Genomic DNA, 18,357 nt, shown 5'->3' on the forward strand with positions numbered 1-18,357 from the left:
TGCCGAGTACTGAACCAATTCGAAGTTGTCACCAGAAAGGAACACACACACACACACACACACACACACACACACACACTCAGTAAGTCCAGCGACAAATACTTTTAAACTCTCTCTCTGTGACAGTATATCCGATTCATAAATAAATAAACTTCCAATCTGTTATGACTTCCTGAGACTTTCTTCGCCTAAAAAGATTTTTAAAAAAGAAAAAAAATCACGGAAATCCATCATTTGATGTGCTTTGTTAGTTTGGTCCATCCACTAATTGGGAGGGATTCATGACCCGTAGTCTACCAGCCACCAGGAGCTTCCCTTTTGTGAGTTCTCATGGAGTCTGTATATATTTCTATGTTGAATATAGTGTGTGCATGTGAAACTGACAATGTCTGATACATGGCAGATATCAGCACTGGTTTAGACCTCACAGTGGTCAGAAAGGTCACAGTACACTAGGGAGCTTACCACTCCGGACATTTTCCTACTGACAAAAATTCCCATTGACCTCAGAGATGAGGAGGAAGAATCAAAGTGCAGGACATGAATCTTGCTCACAGGCGCTTGCACTTTGAATCCCACAGAGGTGTTGGTGCCAAGTGACAATAAATATCCGCTCAGTGTATACAGTGGACACACTAAATGCATTTGGTATGAAGTGCTATGGGGTGCTACAGAGCAATGAGCCTTGGTGTTCGGCAGATGTTTGTGGGGGTGATAAATCAGCTGTGTGGGATGGAGTGTGGACAACATGTTGTGAACAAGCGTGTGTTTTTAAGAGTAATGTGTATAAGAAAGCATGTATGTGCTGACGCTCACTGTACAAACGAAGGAAGGTTTCTCCATTGATTTCCCCACTCAAGGGTAGATCTTGAACCCCTCCCGTCCCCTTCCTGTAACCTTTTTTTCCTCTCAAGGAAACAATCAAACTCACGGACACGGAAGTCATCGTTCTCGGGTGTCTCCGAGTAATCCATCACCCTGCTGTTCTCTGTCTTATTTTAGGCCTCACTCAGTCTGTCCTGTTGTTGTGTTTTTGAACCTAAAAGTGGAAGAATAAGTCTGCGAATAGACCCAGTCTTGCTAAAGAGCTAATAATATCAGTGGATTGTTTGATTCATGGTCTTTTTTTTTGTTTTCAGTAAACCTGTCCTTGCACGGTAAGAACCTCTCATACCCTCTGAAACAAGGTCATCAGACCATGATGAAACATTTACTAGCATGTTAGTTTTCAGCTGCTGCATCGATGCAGTATTACTTCTGTGTGGGGTGAGTATTGTTGACTCTAGATAAAAGTATGAATGAAGTGTAGCTGAAGTGGGTTCACTGTGCCCCTCGAATGACCTCTTGTATTAGCTCGTCTGGGTTGGGCTGTGAGTTGGGCCTGTCTGAATGGTTGGTGTGCGTTCTATTCGTGGTTGATGTGAGTCTCTACACTTTTGTGTATCCAGTTTGAATTGATAGCTTGTAGTTCTGCTGTTAAGACTGTGTTTCCGTGTTCTTCTGAAGAACTTGTCGGCCATTATGTTGACCAATTTGGAATCTCATTTGTAGCCATCCAAATGCTAAGTTCTGAGCTAATGCTAGCTTATTTCAAAATGTCTGCCAACAAGATCCTTATTCATAAAACAACAAACAACTACATTTTAGAAAATTCAATAGGCTGCCTTGTCCTGATGTTCTGTAAATTAATTTTGCAGAGTCATCAGTACTGAAGCCTGGTTTGCACCTTCAAAAACATGCACACTGAAGATAAGCCAAACTGCAGGGCCTGATTAAGATGGCCAGAGGGATCATTGGGCTTGATGGGCTACCAAGACGTTTAATGCCCTAATTATTATTAGGCTGATCAGGTTGAACAGCACAATCCTGCATCAGAAATGAGGATTCCAGCAACTACTTCATATCCGTGGCGGTTAGACTGCAAAACGGTAGAAATGTTGTGTTTTACCGAGATTGTAAATAGATGGTGTTTTTCAGAATATGATGTTTTTATATATTCTAAAATCCATGATCATCCAAATGTGTGTAAAACCTTTACTTTCCATGACACAACTGTACGGTTGCCCTCCAGTAGAGACGATCTGAACCGCCATCCCTGTCCTCAGTGATTACCACGCCTCCATCTCCATTTCTTCTCACATTTGCCAACACCTTGATTCCTGATAAGGTCGTACACCACATCATACCAACTACTTTGTATTGAGAGCATATAAAACAGCCTTAAATCAGGTTTGGTTTGTGAGCTGAGGACAAGGTTAATGCGAAGGAGGGGCAGACACGGAGGTGAGGAATGAGGAGCATGTGTCAGAACAATGCTCATCTCCCCTCAGAGTGGAGCGGAACAATGGTGACGAATCAAATGCTTCTACGACCCCAAAGCAGAGGTCAAGCGGAGTTACAGTACGGTGACAGCAAGGAGTGAACATCGTAGCTGAATGAATTTATTTCATTAGATCTTTGCCCGTAAGTTCATGTTAGAGACCATTTGAGAATGAAAGCACAAAGTATTTAAATTACTATTTATTCTTTAAATTTGTATCATTGTTGTGCTTGTGGTTGATCTGGAATGAGCAACATCTGTTTCTCTTTTTTCTTCTGAACTAAATTGTTGCTGTTGAATGATGTAGCCAGTGTGTGTGTGTGTGTGTGTGTGTGTGTGTGTGTGTGTGTGTTTATTCCTATCCAGTGATACCATCCCACAGGTAAGATGTACTTTGATTTATGGCATCCTTGTTGTATTTCAACCTTTGCCCTGCTTGTTTTGGGACCTTTAGCCTGCTGAAGATGGGTTATTATGTACTCTACAGCTGCCTCCCCCAGTCGTAGCTATTAATACTAATAATTTGCAAAAATGAAAGTTTTAAGCTGGCTTTTTATGGCAGTTTCTGACTGAAAGTTTTTGCATCCCTGCAGCATAGTTTTCAACAAGAGGACTATGGTTACTTGGAGCTCACGAGGTCCTCATAGGGATCTCATGAAGAAGATGGCATTCCTGAATTGGACTCAGTGTCCTTTATATAAACACAAAGTCCCTCCACAGTAAACCACATAAAAAAGATTCAGACTTTGGCATTGAATAATTGTGTTTTACATCTGGCGGGTTCTGGCTGCTGACATGAAGTATAATTATTTTGGTAAATCATTGCAATTTGTGTTTTCTAAGAATAAGATCTATTTATTGCATTGTATACAAATCTACGTTCAATATTACTGTAACTTAACGAAAGATAAGGGGATTTGTTTTCATGGTTCTTTTTTCTGTGTTCATGTTTATTTTTGTCATCCTAAGGAAACAGTGGACTGAAGCCCACAGACGGCAACAACGCCACCGCATCCCACGAGCTGAACGTCAAGCTTTGGCAAGGAAAAAATATTCTCGCATATACAATATATCAAAGGGCAACACACAGACGCACACGTTTTTTTTTTCCTTCCTGTCACAGAATGATGAATAGTACCTCAGGGCAAATTACTGAACAGACAGCTGGCGGAAGTTTTGATTTAAGGCTGGATATTAGTTGGATAAATGTGTGTCTACACCATCCCATATTCTCGGAGGCTGTACCCCCCTATCCCCCTCTATCTCTAACACACACACACACACACACACACACACACACACACACACACACTCACACAGTAATGACCCCAAAAGATCACGATAAAGAGAGCAAGAGTATCCTGTTTGTTTGGAGGTGGTAATTGAATGGAGCAGTCAAGACGTATGGCTGTGGGAAAGGCCGTCTGTGGCTTTAGACAAAGGAGCAAAGGGCTTGCTCATATTATTGCTGGACTGCAGCCCTCCAGTCTGTCCAGCAATGGAGCGGGTCCGACTGATGTAACACCGCACACTCACACTTTAAGGAAGGGTGAAACTCAGGGCCCTCAAAGGCTGAAGTTCTTATTGCCTTATTCCCACTGGCCATTTGCAACTGGAACACCTTTTTAGTGGAATTCAGCCCAGGTTAAATGTCCCTGCAGTAGACAGGAGGTTTTATCGGCTCCACTTCCAGTGCCTCCAATGATGGGCACAACAAGCGGTCGAGCTCCCCTCCCGACCACGTACATGAAGCAACATGTCGTCCTCTGAAAACATCTACATCTTTGTGTCCTCAGCAAAAAAAAATTCAACCCGTCTGTCCTCCCGCAGCGACACTCTAACATCTATTGTTCAGCAACAAGTTAGATAAACAAGCCATCACTGTCCTCCATGCTACTTTTTACTACAGCTACCAAGGATTGTACTGTATATGGGCACAAGTACAACATCTTAGCAGTGTTTTAGCAGCAACTTTTACTCCTTTCCGGCTTGATGACTGCAATCATTGAATGTGACACACCGGATTAAAAAAAGAAACAAAAACAGACATGCAACTCTTCTTCTTCTCCTTGCATCGGGGACAGGATCGATTAGCTTTTATTAGTGGGATGACCCTGAGTTTACAAACTTCACACGGGTATGTGCAGCGAGAAAGGAGTGTAAATTACACACACGCACACATACAGGCACACTCACAGGGAAAGTGTCTCTTGAAGGATGAGTCTGGGTTCTCGGTATTGAGAATGATGACACACCACATTTTTAGTGAGAGGCCGCCGTCATTATGGCCTCGACACTGGCGTAACCCCCATCCTTGATGCTTTCAAGTCTAAATCAAACCCAAGGTCTATTTGTCAGCCGTATTAGCCTATTAAAGCAGTAAATAACAGCGTGAGGCAAGAAAAGTAAAGGATTTATTCTTTAGCAGAGAGAACAAGTGAGTGCATGGTTTGACTTCAAGGAAATATTTTACAGAGTGTAAACATTTGTGTCAGTAAGGCTGAACCTTGAGTTTCTCTTAAAACAAATTGGTACGTGCAGCATGTGCCTGTGACACTGACCTTGACCTCTGACCTTTAACCACAACAATCTTTTGAGTCCATCCTCGAATTCCAGCTGAAATTTATGTTGTTGTTTTTTTTTTATTGTTTTTTTTTTTTTTTTTTACAAATATACATATCAAAATTTAAGGTTAAATGTAGTATTTTACATTTATAAACGACCTTTTTCGGCACCTCGATAAATGCGTCAGGTATGGATCGATAAGAGTAAAACTTGAAAATCGACCAAATTTATGCGAAGCAAAAGATAAGAGCCAGTAATCCGAAGTGCTTTTAGACCAACAAGTTTAAGTTCTAAGCCTACTGACAGGTTTGCTCACATTCATATATTAACTCTGCTCACAGATGTTCAATTGATGAAAATAATTTGATCCGATACTACGTGAAATTAGTTGTCGTAATTATAAAAATCAAGAGTCGCAATACTTGACAATTTCACCTGGTTAGTTATGTGAGTTAAACCCATGCAGAGCTTATTTCAAAAAAATCATCCGTTTCACGCGTACTTTTGCGCCTACATTTCCGGTACCCTTTTCTAATGCGATCAAAACAAACAACACTGAACAATGACAACGTTTTATACCAGAACCACATTTTTTTCAAGCGTGTTTTTGTCCTTTTTCTCGCGGAAAATCAGCTCACAACTTGACTTGTTTCTCGGAGAACATCCATCTTCTGACAAATCTCATGAAAAGAAAACAACAATTCAGAGCGCAGACAGTTTCATCACAGGCTCTTAATCGTGGAATGTGTGACCCTCTGTCACCTTTGGGCCATGTAATGTGTAAGACAAAAAAAAGAAAAAAAAATTGTATTTTTAGGCCACAAGATCCAATCAGAAGATAAGTTTAGTGAGGGTCAGGGTGTGTGCGGGTTGTTGAGCCGCCGACCATCCTCCAGTCACACTCTGAGGACTTGAATGTGACACGGCTGTAATGAAGCACTCAATTCACAGACAATTGAGTGTAAATGCGGCAGCAATTGTGGTTTGTAAGTGGAGAGACGGTCTGATTAGCACTTAGCCCTCACTAAAGCAAAGACCGAGGCTGGTAGCTTTGTGTTTGTGTTTGTTTAAGAATGGAATGAGACTTTGAGGTTGCAGCTGTTAGCTTCACAGATAAAATGACCTCTTTTGATGTTTCAATATCATTGCCCCAACATCCACCTGAAAGTGGAACCCTGCTATTTTTCATGAAAAGATGAATTTCTTAATGTGTATTTTGAATTTCGCCTCCGATTAAGTTGAACCTATCAAATCTGCTGTGATTTTAAATAATCCTGAAGACACAGCGATCAGGAGGGGGCATGAAGATTCTATTATTTGCATGAAGGGAACTGATCCAGTTTCTGTAGCTTGAGCCATGTTAGTGTCACTGGATCTCCACCTCAAGTACTTTCAGCATGGTCTTTATTTTAAGTGGTAAGTAGGAAGCATTGTGTCTTCTGGTGGTCCATCAATCTTTCAAATGCCTTGAGTGAATTTCTTTGAGTTTAACCCAAAAATTCCACTGGGACTCAAGGATTAATTGAAAATTAAATATCGTATATTTTGAATGGTCAAAGGTCAGGAACTCTGCCACCTGGCATAAAAGCAATATCATCGGAACGCATAGCGAGAATTTCTTCAAATAGTCACTGGAACTCAAGAATGAACTGATTTTGGTGGTCAAAGGTCAACATCAACTCACATGATCATAACCTCTCAGGAACACCTCAGAAATCTTGTCATCCAATGGGTTTTCAAGGATGAGCTTGTAAAAAAAATAAAATAAAAATGGAGGGGTCACTTCTTGAGAAATGAATAGAAATGCAATGGATTCTTCCTTGGTTCCACCCTTCCAGCAAATATCATTGAAATGAGTGGCAGTTTTTGTGAAATCTGACTGATGAACCATTTTTTTTTAAAGCAGACCGCTGTCTAATTTGCGTCAAAAACACATGCTTAAATAGTTTTTAATACGCTTTTGAATGGTTGTAATTTAAGACGTAGTTCTGCACCATCCCGCAAACCTTCTGATCTTCACGTCAAGGACCCACTCTCCACTTTGCCTTCATGTGTTCACAACACCTTCATGTCTTCACAACAGGCCTCTCCCAGCAACAGATAAGACGGCAACATCTTGCCATCAGTCATAAAGCTGAGCGGTGTTGTTGGTGCAGCGGTGCCTGGATGTCGCTATGGCGGCAGTAAAGTGACAGGTCTGCATTTTCCTCAACTGTACGCCTTACTCAGACCCGGCCGCCATAAAGCAGAGTTGGAACACAACCTTTGGTCGACAATGTCAACTTAAGCAACCGGCTGGAGCACGCACCCGCCTTGCCCACTAATACATACACAATGAATTCATGTTTACATGACTGTGAGGCATAAATCACTATGTGCAGATACATACAGAGTATGGGCTAAATATATACAGACACACGGTAAAGAAATGACCAATAGACACTAAATCCACATTGAGATCTGATTATACATGTGCGAATCATTAAATAATATATTACATAACATAATTAAGATTTCCCTGTGAATAGAGCACAAGATGTGTCAGATATTTAAGAGTTAAAGTCAGTTACGCTCATGACAATGACTCCTTTCTAGAGTTACTGGAGCTGACGAGACCGTGCATGGAAAGCTCATCAACTCGACCACAACAAACCGACCTGGGAATAGAAGTTGGAATTTGATTAAAATACTATTTGCCTACATTTATTAGAATACCATTTGCTGATATGTAGGAGGGAGTGGAAAACAGCAAGAATGATCAGCCATCACATCTCACCTTATGTTTCAATTGAAAGCTCGTGTTGGCTACTCAACAATAGTAAAACAGTTATTTGTTAAAATGGTAACCTAATGGCTCCAATTTCAAATTACGTTGATAATTGGGTGAAAGTGGTTGAAAACCTGGTGAATAACTGACAAATTTAAGTAAAAGTCATGTTTTAAGCCCCGCAATACTTGGCAAAAAAATAAAATCCAAAATTGGTCAACAGTTAAATTGAGTAAACATATTTCAAATATGGTCATGAAAAAGTTGGCTAAAAATGATGTCGAAATATTTTAAACAATGAGCAAAAAGTAAAGAATAAATTGTTTCAATAGTTAGCCATAAAAACTGTATGAAGCATTCATATATTACCTTTAAAGTATGAACAGTTTTGCCTATTACGCTAAAAATAATGTTAAATGCATAAACGGCTTGAGAAATATTAAGTAAAAAGTTGCAATTGCAGGTTGTATACATTTGAATATTAAGTTGAAAATAATGGTGGAACACAGCGAAATCTCATGTAAAAAAGGGTTAACATATCTCACCAAAAGGAATTGATGAATGGTTAAAAGTTGTTAACTTTGCATGTAAACGGATTAAGTTTTTAGCTAAAAGTAATGTATGAACACTTAAAGAATATTCATGTAAAAATAATTGAATCATCTACTAAAAGTTATGGATAAATGGTTGAAAAGTAGCTAAAGTAGCTTCTTAACACTTCAAATATTTAATCATACAGTGTGTGAATAATGTAAATATTTACCTGAAAATAATTTCTAAAAGTTTGAAACATTACATTAGAAGTAACCGATAAATGTATTTATGGTTTGTTTATTTAGTCGGGATGTTGTATGGTCTTTACCTGTTCCACAGTTAGCTTCATTGCTAATTTACATCAGCATCGTCCTTGGGCAAGCAACCAGAATTAAAAAGTTAGCTTACACAGTAGGACAGTAAACATTTAGCTAAAAAAAAAAAAAAATCACGCATAAATGGCTGAGACAATTTGCTGAAAACACTGTATAAACGACTGAAATGTTGAGCTAATTTTAGCTACCGGTAATGTTGCCTGTGAATTGTTGAAAGGGTTCACTTGAACTAAAAATGAAACATGAACATTGCTAAAAATCCTACTCAAAGTGCTTGATGAATGGTCATAGTTCTACCTTCTGCCACCCGAATTGGTAGCGTTACGATGCAGATCTGACTTAAGCAAACGAAACATCTAGAACTGGCGTCAGCGGAGAGCGAGATTATATCCCAAGTACACTGAGGATATTTGAGAGATTTCCTCTTTATTGAATTCATTTGATTTTCATGAATCAAATGAATAACATAATAAATCAGTTTTACCTGAACAGATTCCAAAGAGCTTTGGAGAAAAAAAAAAAAAAAAAGAGAGAGGAAACAGGGTTTTTGCAAAGCCTTCTAAGAATAAATCCCTTCTGCAGTTTCACAGACAATACATTGAGATTATGTTTACAATAATTTCACACTCTTTATTTTACCTTCAATTTTGAACAATATTTGCATCATTGCACTTTTTTTTTTTTAATTAAATTTTGAAACCGTACAACTACTAAAAATCGGATATGTGGTCATGTTGGAATATACCCAGATCTGAATTATTCAAGACGCAACACATATCCATTACATCTCATCAACCAAATTGCTTTTAGATTCGAAGCACCTTTGCTTCAAGGCCAAACAACATGCACGCCGTTCTCCACGGCCAAGTGGAGTGAACGGACTTTTTACTCCCCTTATCTCAACATAAATAATGCGTCTATAAAAGTTAATCATCTACATGTTGGTAATGAGACATGTTCAACAGTCATAAAAAAAAGGTATTTTCTCTCCATTTGTTTTCCTGTGATGACGGTAACAAGTTGGAATTATGTTCTCGAAAACGCCACAGAAATCAGCGAGGGTGATGTCAACAATGAAAAAAAAAAAAGAAACGTCACAATGAGCCACCGGCAATAAAAGAAGTTAATGTACTCGTTTTTGTTTTTTTTAACATTCTACTTGATTGCCTTTGCATTGGTATATTTGCATACTCCAAAAATAGAGAACATGTTTATTAATAGGTAGTTGTTGTCTTCCTTTGGAAGAGGTGTGGCTTATTGGAAAGCCTGGCTGAGCAGTCATGTTATAGTACACACTCGTCCCTTTGTTAACGTGAACTTCAAGTACCCTGTGTCCTTGCTAAGTGAGAGCTCGGTCCGGTCCGGGTGAGCTGCGTTGGGCCTGTTTGTTAAAAGTCCTCGCTGTAGCCATCGGATACTCTACAAGCTCCGTTTCATGTTTACACAACGCCGTTTCTCCACATCCTGCACAGTCTCCAGACAGTTTTAGGATGGAGGTCTGGCGTCACTGACGGAGCCAGAGGGAGTCCTGCTGGTTGAGCACAAGCTGCTCACGCTTGAGACAGAGCGCACCAGGAGTTCTGTGAAGCGATGGAGGTCGGGGTAAAGACATAATCCTCATATTTAATATCCACATGTCCCGATCCGGTGCTGTCTAACTGGTTGGCCGTCTGCACAGAGGAAAGAGACACTTAAATGAAGGAAAAATACATACAACTTGATTGACACAAAAAAGTGTGGGGTCACACTAGTATTTATAGTGCGATTTAAAGTGTTTGTGATTACTGAGCATCAGCCTGGACGGAGGAGATGCAGATTATTATGCAGTGTATCAAATGAGATTTACCTGTGTGGCAGATGTGACGGTCTGTCCAGCGTATGGTGAGGGGGCCATGTTGGGTTCACTCTTAATAGTGGAGGCATGTTCTGAGACTGATAGGGAGGCTGGGGAGCTGGTGTCAGAGGTGGTGGATCCCCCTGAACAAAAGACATATCGGATGAAATGGTTGTCGCAGCAGATGAATTGCTTATATGCGTTACCCAGTTAATTCCATTATAATTAGTCAATAATAATAAGAAACCTCCCCTTACCTATGGATATTTTATTCTTAGGCATCTTGGGTTTGCGCTTCCTGGTTTGAATGCTCTCTTTCTTCATGGCCAGAGGCCTGGGCACCTGCAGGGAGTAAAGAATCACACATTAGTGGACTGGCTGATACGACAGAGGCCACAGTGTCATGGCAACCCACACAAGCTACCCTCCAACACTGCTGCTCTGATAACAATGCCCACCATGCCCTTGGAGAGGTTTCATGCTACACAAATAATCAACCCCACTGCACTGTTGCAGAGACTTGATGGAGGAACTAACACACACACACACACACACACACACACACACACACACACACACACACACACACACACACACACACACACACACACCTGTTGATGAGGAAGGACATGTGTGGAAAGAGGAAATAGAGCATAATAACTTCAAAAAAGTGTTTTTTTGCTTGTCAAGTACTCATAAATAATCGTCTTGAGCTCTCAAAGATGTTTTTTTCCCCCAAAAGAATTCAGAAAGAAAGAACCGGCGACGCATACGTAGCCTGAAGCTCACAGTGAGTTCACCACTGCTACTTCCAAACTGCCCACAAAGCTTCTGTTCACAAATTCTCTAGCACAGCTTCAAGCTAAATATAAGCAGCTGGCTTTTACTACATTCTGGAGTTACAAAGAAGTGATGCATGTGGGGAAACACACCTCTGTGAGCTAAAGACGCTTAATAAGACCCACTGGTGTTACCTACCCCATGCAGCTTCATGTAGAGACCACAGGCGTTACACACAGGTTCTCCCTCTGCATTGCGCCTCCACAACGTGGTTGTGCTGGTGTGGCAGTTAGTGCAGCATAGGCCGGCACGACGAGATGTGGTTTGCTGCAGGTAGAAGGGAAAGAAAAAAAAATTAATGCTTGAAATCTCACAGTAGTTAAAAAAAAACCCCTGCAGATTCACATGTATGTTAAACCCTTGACTGAGACACCTGAGTTGCGTGGTTTGATTCACGTTTTTAGTTAAATACAGTGAGGAATTATAACACAGTCCCATTGAAATAACTGAAATAATCATGCAGAACAATCTCAGTTTTCTGACAAGTGCAACTCAAAAGAACCAAGTAGCTGCAGAGAATCACATTGCTGTGAAGTGCTGTGTCTAAAAACGGCCCTTCCAAGGGCAAGGTCGCTGTAGGACAAATAAGAGCAGAGAAAACAGCCCAGTTTTGTGTGTGTGTGTGTGTGTGTGTGTGTGTGTGTGTGTGTGTGTGTGTGTGTGTGTGTGTGTGTGTGTGTGTGTGTGTGTGTGTGTTTGGGGCGTTGTTGGGCAACTCACAACCACATCTGCTCCACAGAAGCGAGTTCCTGGGAAATATACAGCCGGGAAGCCTTGACACCCCCCTCACCACCACAGAGCTCTTCCCGTTTTCTACGTGCTGCTTTAGCACAATTATCAGCTTTGACCTCCGTCGTAGAGTCTATAGACATCATAAATAATTCAAGTATTGCATTTAAGATGTCTTTTAATGATAGGAAATATACGCAGAATCTGATAATACTGCACTCTTAATGCATCCCAGTGGAACCAGTATACTCTCAGCAGTGGAAACAACGATGCTGTTGAAACGCCACAGGCTGAAATGAATTGGGCTCTTTCACTATTTTGACTGTTTAGTGTCTTCAGTTTCTCCTTAAACAGAACCAAACCCTGTTAACCTCCTTTCCTTTTCGTCAGAATGTCAACTGTGACATCAAGCTGCACCATTGTGACAAAATATCTGCATTCCACACACATTTAGCTTTCTTGAGATCTGGAAATTGCAGTCGGCCATATCGCGATTTAAATTAGAATTTGATGAAATGTGCGTCACAGTGTGACAAAACAAGAGTATTTTGATCAGTGGTTTCAATTCAGCGAGCCCGATCAAGTCTGGATTATACAAAATGATCCAGACCAATATCTGAATGTAAAACTGCCCAATAAATATCAGCCATGCCTTTTAACCCAATAGACTATAAACAATAATGCTAATATGATTTTGTTTAATCCATTTATAACAATACATTTCCATAAAAACTGATCAGATATAGAAAATATCTCTGAAAAGATGATGTATTCTCACACATGCCTCTCTTTCTCTCTCTCTCTCTCTTTCTCTCTCTCTCTCTCTTTCTCTCTCTCTCTCTCTCTCTCTCTATATATATATATATATTAGATAGATAGATACAATATGTCTTTAAAGGCAGGTAATAAAATCAGCTGACTGATAAAGCCTCATCAAATCCAACATTAAGTGGTTCCAACTCTCTAATGTTTATGTAATTGAAAAATAACACAAAAAAAACAGCTTTAGGACAATCAATAACAATATAAGCACTTGTAAATAGCAAATATAGCTGTCAATCCCAGAAGGTTTTTTCCTCCGCAAACCACTGGAGTGGCACTAAAACGAGGGCACATAAAAGACTCATAAAAGTGCCTCAGCTTGGATTTATTTTCCTCTATAGCCAATATGTGTTTTAACCTAAAATATATCCATAATAAAACCTAATGAGCTTGCCTGCTTTATTATTCTACACACGAGATGAACAAATTAGATATATATAAAAAAATCATTTATATTTAGTTTGATTGTGTTTGCGGATGTGCTGCGCTCGTGCTCTTTGCGCATCTTACCCAGGCGTTTCTGCGGCTTGATGAGCGGCCTGTTGATGCCGTTCATCTTGTGGTACAGGCCGCAGGCGTTGCACAGGTAATGTCCGGTACCGTCTCTGCGCCACAGCGGGGTGGAGATGGAGCCGCAGTTGACGCACTCCCTTCCCTCGGTGGCCATGTCATCCATCAGGTCTGCAGCAGCAGCAGAGAAATACATATCGAATTAAGTTAGAGGCCTACAGCTTAATTAGTTATTATTGTTCAATTATTGACCAGCGAAAACTAGCACGTGATGCTAATAACTTTGCTGGATGTGTATTTATCTCTATAATAATAGTGAAATTAATAATAATAATAATAATAATAATAATAATAATAATAATCAATAATAATAATAATAATAATGATCCCTGATCACGTGGTAATACAATCAGGAAGGGCATCTGAAATTCAACTTTTACGGGGCATTGATGGGGCTTCTGGTTACGGGCCAGTGCGTGATGAATAGCCGAGGAGGAATTTAAACCGCCCCCATCCTTTTGAGTTCTTGTGAAGATCAAAACCCACAGTGGATCAATTGGGTGGGGGGGGGGGGGCAGAGGGGTCTGTGCCCGGCGAAAGGAGGGGAGGGGCGCTCGGTTATCAGCCTGGAGAATCCAGGGGTCCCCTCCATCCATCACCAGTCTGACACACGACGGACTCCTGGCATTAATTGCCCCCACCCCACCACCCACCTCCAAAAAAATTCCTAATCCCTCAACCGAGAGAGAGAGACAGAGATAGAGAGAGAGAGAGAGAGAGAGAGAGAGAGAGAGAGAGAGAGTGCCAATAACTTATTGATCCCTTTGAACTTGTGATTGTCGTTCTTAAAGTTCAAGTAATCATTAACAACAGTAATGAGGAGAAGAATTCAAAATCCATTCAAGATCACGTCACGTGACTGATCAGTGTCAATAAAAGCTTAATTAGATTAAAAAAAACTAGTGCGTGCGTTAAGGTGTGAGTGTGCGTGTGTGGGGGGGGGGGGCAACTGTGTATCTTTTGGATCCCTTTGTTCCTTTTCTGTCAGTCAAAACGAGTCTAATAAAAACTACCATTAAACCGAAGCACGAACATCCTTCACGCGTTTATGAGAATGACCGCAGGCGAGCTGACGTCACAACATTTGCTGCTCGAACGTTAAAAGTCTCCTCTCTCATCATCACCATCATCATCACCACCACCACCACCAGCAGCAGCAGCAGCAGCCTCAACGCAGGTAGAGACGCTGGCAGTCCCGAGCGTCTCGGTCTGATCCAGGTGATAACTGCTCCTGATTGTTGGGACGATCCTCCCACTCAGTGTCTTTTTGTCCTCGTGTGTATTGAAGCAGCTCTCATCAAAACACTGGACTGTTGCTCCGGGATTAAATTAACATTTTAATTAAGTGGGCCTCTCTGTTGAAGAATGTGGATCGACACGTCGAACGTTGGGTTGCTGAAGAGGACGTGAAGCTGCCATCACACGCGAGGCCTGGAGTTGTAATGTTATATAGCAGTAATAAATAAATAAATGTAATATCAAGGACAGAAATACTGAAGGGAGGCTGGTGGGAAGCGTTTCGTGATCAAAATGGGCATTTTCAGGGTTTCTAATGAGTAGAATACGTGACTCGTTTTAATAAAAATACAGCTTGCTGGCATAGAGTGACAATAACGAAAAGAAATTAAAAACGGGTCACACGTATAGAAACAAAAGAAATTATTCATATTGAAGGATTTGCAGTGAACTGCCTGAAATATTGGAATAGTGATGTTTTACCATTAACCTCAACCCGAATTTAATTTAAAAAATATATGTATTATCAAAATTGAAAGTCACAAGAAATCAATCCGGGTAATTACCGGATTAAGACATAAATTACCCGATAATTTCCCTGCACCATAAAAATATTATTTTTACAGTGATGATAGCCTTTGGGTTGAGATTTGTTTTAATTTTGATCATGTGTTTTGCTGTTGAGATTTACGTTAATAAATACATCTTATAAAAATTAAATATTTTATTAGGCTTCATGTGGGTCGGTTCTTACCCAGACTGGGCCTTCTCGCAGACAGCCCTCCCTGACGTCCCTGCAGGCTAATCACGCCGCTCTCGAAGGGTCCTGGAGTCCAGGAGGAGGTCGCCATCTCCGGGCTCATGTATGCGTAAGGGCTGGAGTAGGAGCCCCCAACCGAGCGCACCAGAGCTCCTCCGTACTGATCCGCCCGAGCGCCGTTACCGAGGACGAGCGGGCTCTGATAAGTGGCGTCACGGCCGGTGTTGGTGCTGACGGGCGGGCTGTGTGAGTAGGAGAAGCCGTGTGGAGGGTGAGGGCTGCTGGGCGTGAAGGACGAGCCATCCGTACCGGTTTGAGGCCAGCCGTGAGGCCCTCCGAGGCCGTGGGACTGGTGGGGAGAGTCGCAGGTTTGCAGGTAGGGGATGGTGGGCAGCATGCCCGGGACTCTGGTAGTGGGAACGTAGACCGGTGAGCTGGCCGATGAGTGGATGTAATTCCCGGAGTCATAATGAGACTGGCTGGAGGACAGGGCCAAGCTCTGATACATCTTCTCGGTCACTTTTCTTTCAGGAAAATAAAACCGGTCCCGTGAAGGTGTCCACGCGCCAAGTTGCGTCCTTTTTGTGCGTTTGTCTTTTCTTTTCTTTTCTTTTTCTTTTTGTTGTTGTTGTTGTTGCTCAAATTCTGTTCAGATTCTTGTCCTGTGAAAAACATAATTCAATTACAAAGCAGTAAAACAAACAACAGTATTCCTTCAGGTCAGGGAAAGTTTTACAGATTGAATTTCCATCTTTTTGAGGGGTGTTTGATTGATAGCGTTTATTGAGTTCATCTTCGTCACAGCGCCTCCGAGGACACCGTCCCCCAAGCAGCCAGCGGCCATATTTCACCTGGATCATTTTGACTGACACGGAGTGAATTAAAATGACATTAACGGGTGTTGATAACTTTGCAGTCAGATAGAGGCGACTATATCAGCGAGCCCAGATATCCTGCAGCCTCGCTCTATAACGGAAATCAAACAGATAACGGAGCTGCATGCGTCTATATATTTTCTATCAATAGAAATCACACGCACACACGCACGCACGCACGCACACACACACACACACACACACACACACACACACACACACAAAACCTTGATAATAATGTCTGTCGTGTAGAGGAGGAACACTATTCAGTTCCAAGGGCTCTCAGTGTATTATCTCACCAGATAAGGACGGTTGGGTGATAAAGCAGTCCGCTCTTCAGCCGTCCAAACCTCCGCGGAGGAGCGCAGCAGCTAGACTCGGTCACTGCGGGAACACCGGCGGAGTCTCCAAAGATCACGGCGGAAGGAACGTTAAAGTTAACCGGTCATCAATGAAAGCAAGAAAGTTCTGGGTTTAGTTTTTGTTTTTTGTTTTGGGTCCTGCTGTGTCTCTGCTCCTGCTGCCAGTGTATCTGCAGATAGTTCCTGTCGCTGATAATTACTGATATGGGTGTGCTCCTACTCGCTCTCCTACTGGAAAATTTGTACAGAGAAGAAACACGTGACGCAGCGCGCAGCTCCGAGGTAGGCCCGGAGGAAAGGAGGGAGGGAGGGACGGAGGTGGGAGGATGGAGCGAGAGAGGAGAGGACCTAGAGTTTCACATGCACCTGTAGAGGAAGGTTAAACCCATTTACTCTGCTGGCAATTCTGATTTGACCCTTTGCTGTCCACAATGTGAACGAAATGGTGTCAGCATACTGTCGATCTGTTCACAAGGAACAAGTAAGGCACCCTGAGGGCCTTTTTAAGTGTCGCATCTGAGTCATTCCAGAGAATCCGATTTCAATGAGCTGGCTGTTCAAACTGTCTAAAATCATTCTGGATACAATTCAGGACAATTTGAGTTTGTCTGTCTGAACCAGGTTTTATGTTGCATTCAAGTGAGGTTGGATAAATTGGAATAATAGTTTATCACTTGGGAAATCAAATGTCAACTTTTGACAGGAGTTGGCTGTCAGATGACGTCATATATGTAGACATATGGCGGACAAACGTCAATATGTAATTAATAATGGTGATTGTGTGCGTGTGTGTGTGTGTGTGTGTGTGTGTGTGGTGTGTATGTGTAAGTGCGTGTGTAATTCGTGTATTTAACGGCATCCATTACACATAAAATTGAAGCTCATGTAAAATCGGTGGAACAATTTCCCAACCGGAAACACAGACTTTTCCGATATTACATGAATGCAGCATTTGTGACACGATCCGCGTTTGAAACCACCGTGGAAGATTTATGCTGTTAGGACGGTTCGGATGCTGTGAACTGGCTTCTTTTACGAGGACAATCTAACTGGAGTGACGGAATCGTGAGCGGAGGAACCGACACGGCGATGATTTAGTTCAAGTGTTCTGAGATGAAAACCCACTGGAACAGGAGAACTGCTTTGTGTATGGCGAAGAAATACATTTATTTAGCCTCGCAGAAACCTGAACTTAAAGGCCTTGATATTTTCAATGATAGAAACTTGCACAAAAATAAGCAAATAAATAGCACAAGTGGTATATATCAGCTGACGTCATAGCCGGACGCAGAAAAACATCCATCCATCCATTTTTCTTTACCATTTATCCGTTGAGGGTCGGGGGAGGGGGGCTGGAGCCTCGGCTCACCAGTTCGTCGCAGGGCCATCAGGAGCAATTAGGGGTCAGTTCTTGCTCAAGGATTCTTCGACATGGGCACCGGTGGAAGTGAGGATCGAACCAGCGACCCTTTGGTTGCTAGACAGCCACTCTACCTCTGAGTGAAATACATTTTAAATCAAATGATAGACACAACAGGACGCATAGAGTGACGCCAGTTATGGTCGAAGTTGCTGGCCCCTGTCCTCCTCCCCCTCGCTCCGGTGATTTAGCCCTCGACTACTCGGCTAAAAGTAGCTCTAATGAAGCAGTGGACCTCTTACTGATAACTACGAGAGTTTAGGAATCTTTAAAATCGGTTTATGGACTAAATTTAAAATGTTCCATTATTTTGACATGCAGTAGATATATTTCTGTATTTCTAACGTTTCTTAATAATTAAACGTATTTGTAACGTTTGTTATCTTGG

At 41.6% G+C, this 18,357-nt stretch overlaps 1 protein-coding gene across 3 annotated transcripts; it reads right to left on the reverse strand.

Annotated features, from left to right (window-relative positions):
- Positions 1-9,068: 9,068 nt before the first annotated feature.
- Positions 9,069-17,888, reverse strand: gata5 (GATA binding protein 5). Of its 3 annotated transcripts, XM_086212698.1 has the most exons (8): positions 17,871-17,888; positions 16,487-16,592; positions 15,307-15,974; positions 13,258-13,427; positions 11,334-11,462; positions 10,613-10,697; positions 10,368-10,498; positions 9,069-10,191 (listed from the first exon to the last, which is right to left on the reverse strand). In XM_086212698.1, exons 3-8 carry the CDS (start codon positions 15,818-15,820, stop codon positions 10,072-10,074), a joined length of 1,149 nt encoding a protein of 382 aa, XP_086068824.1. In that variant the 5' UTR covers positions 15,821-15,974; positions 16,487-16,592; positions 17,871-17,888; the 3' UTR covers positions 9,069-10,071. The 3 variants fall into 3 exon arrangements, with proteins under 3 accessions (XP_086068824.1, XP_086068823.1, XP_086068825.1); XM_086212697.1 differs by lacking the exon at positions 17,871-17,888 and having other exon boundaries at positions 16,487-16,748; XM_086212699.1 differs by lacking the exons at positions 16,487-16,592; positions 17,871-17,888 and having other exon boundaries at positions 15,307-15,990.
- Positions 17,889-18,357: the final 469 nt, after the last annotated feature.

The sequence above is a fragment of the Aulostomus chinensis genome, chromosome 9 (assembly GCF_037954235.1).
Source record: "Aulostomus chinensis isolate RoL2024-O1b breed Wild chromosome 9, RoL_Achi_v1.0, whole genome shotgun sequence".
NCBI lineage: Eukaryota > Metazoa > Chordata > Actinopteri > Syngnathiformes > Aulostomidae > Aulostomus > Aulostomus chinensis.

Coding starts and splice junctions, on each gene's coding strand:
- gata5 (XM_086212698.1), bottom strand. CDS start 15,820: ATGTATCAGAGCTTGGCCCTGTCCTCCAGCCAGTCTCATTATGACTCC. Junction 13,428..15,306: donor TGCGAGAAGGCCCAGTCTGG/GTAAGAACCGAC, acceptor CTGCTGCTGCAG/ACCTGATGGATGACATGGCC. Junction 10,192..10,367: donor CCGTCACATCTGCCACACAG/GTAAATCTCATT, acceptor TCCTCTGTGCAG/ACGGCCAACCAGTTAGACAG.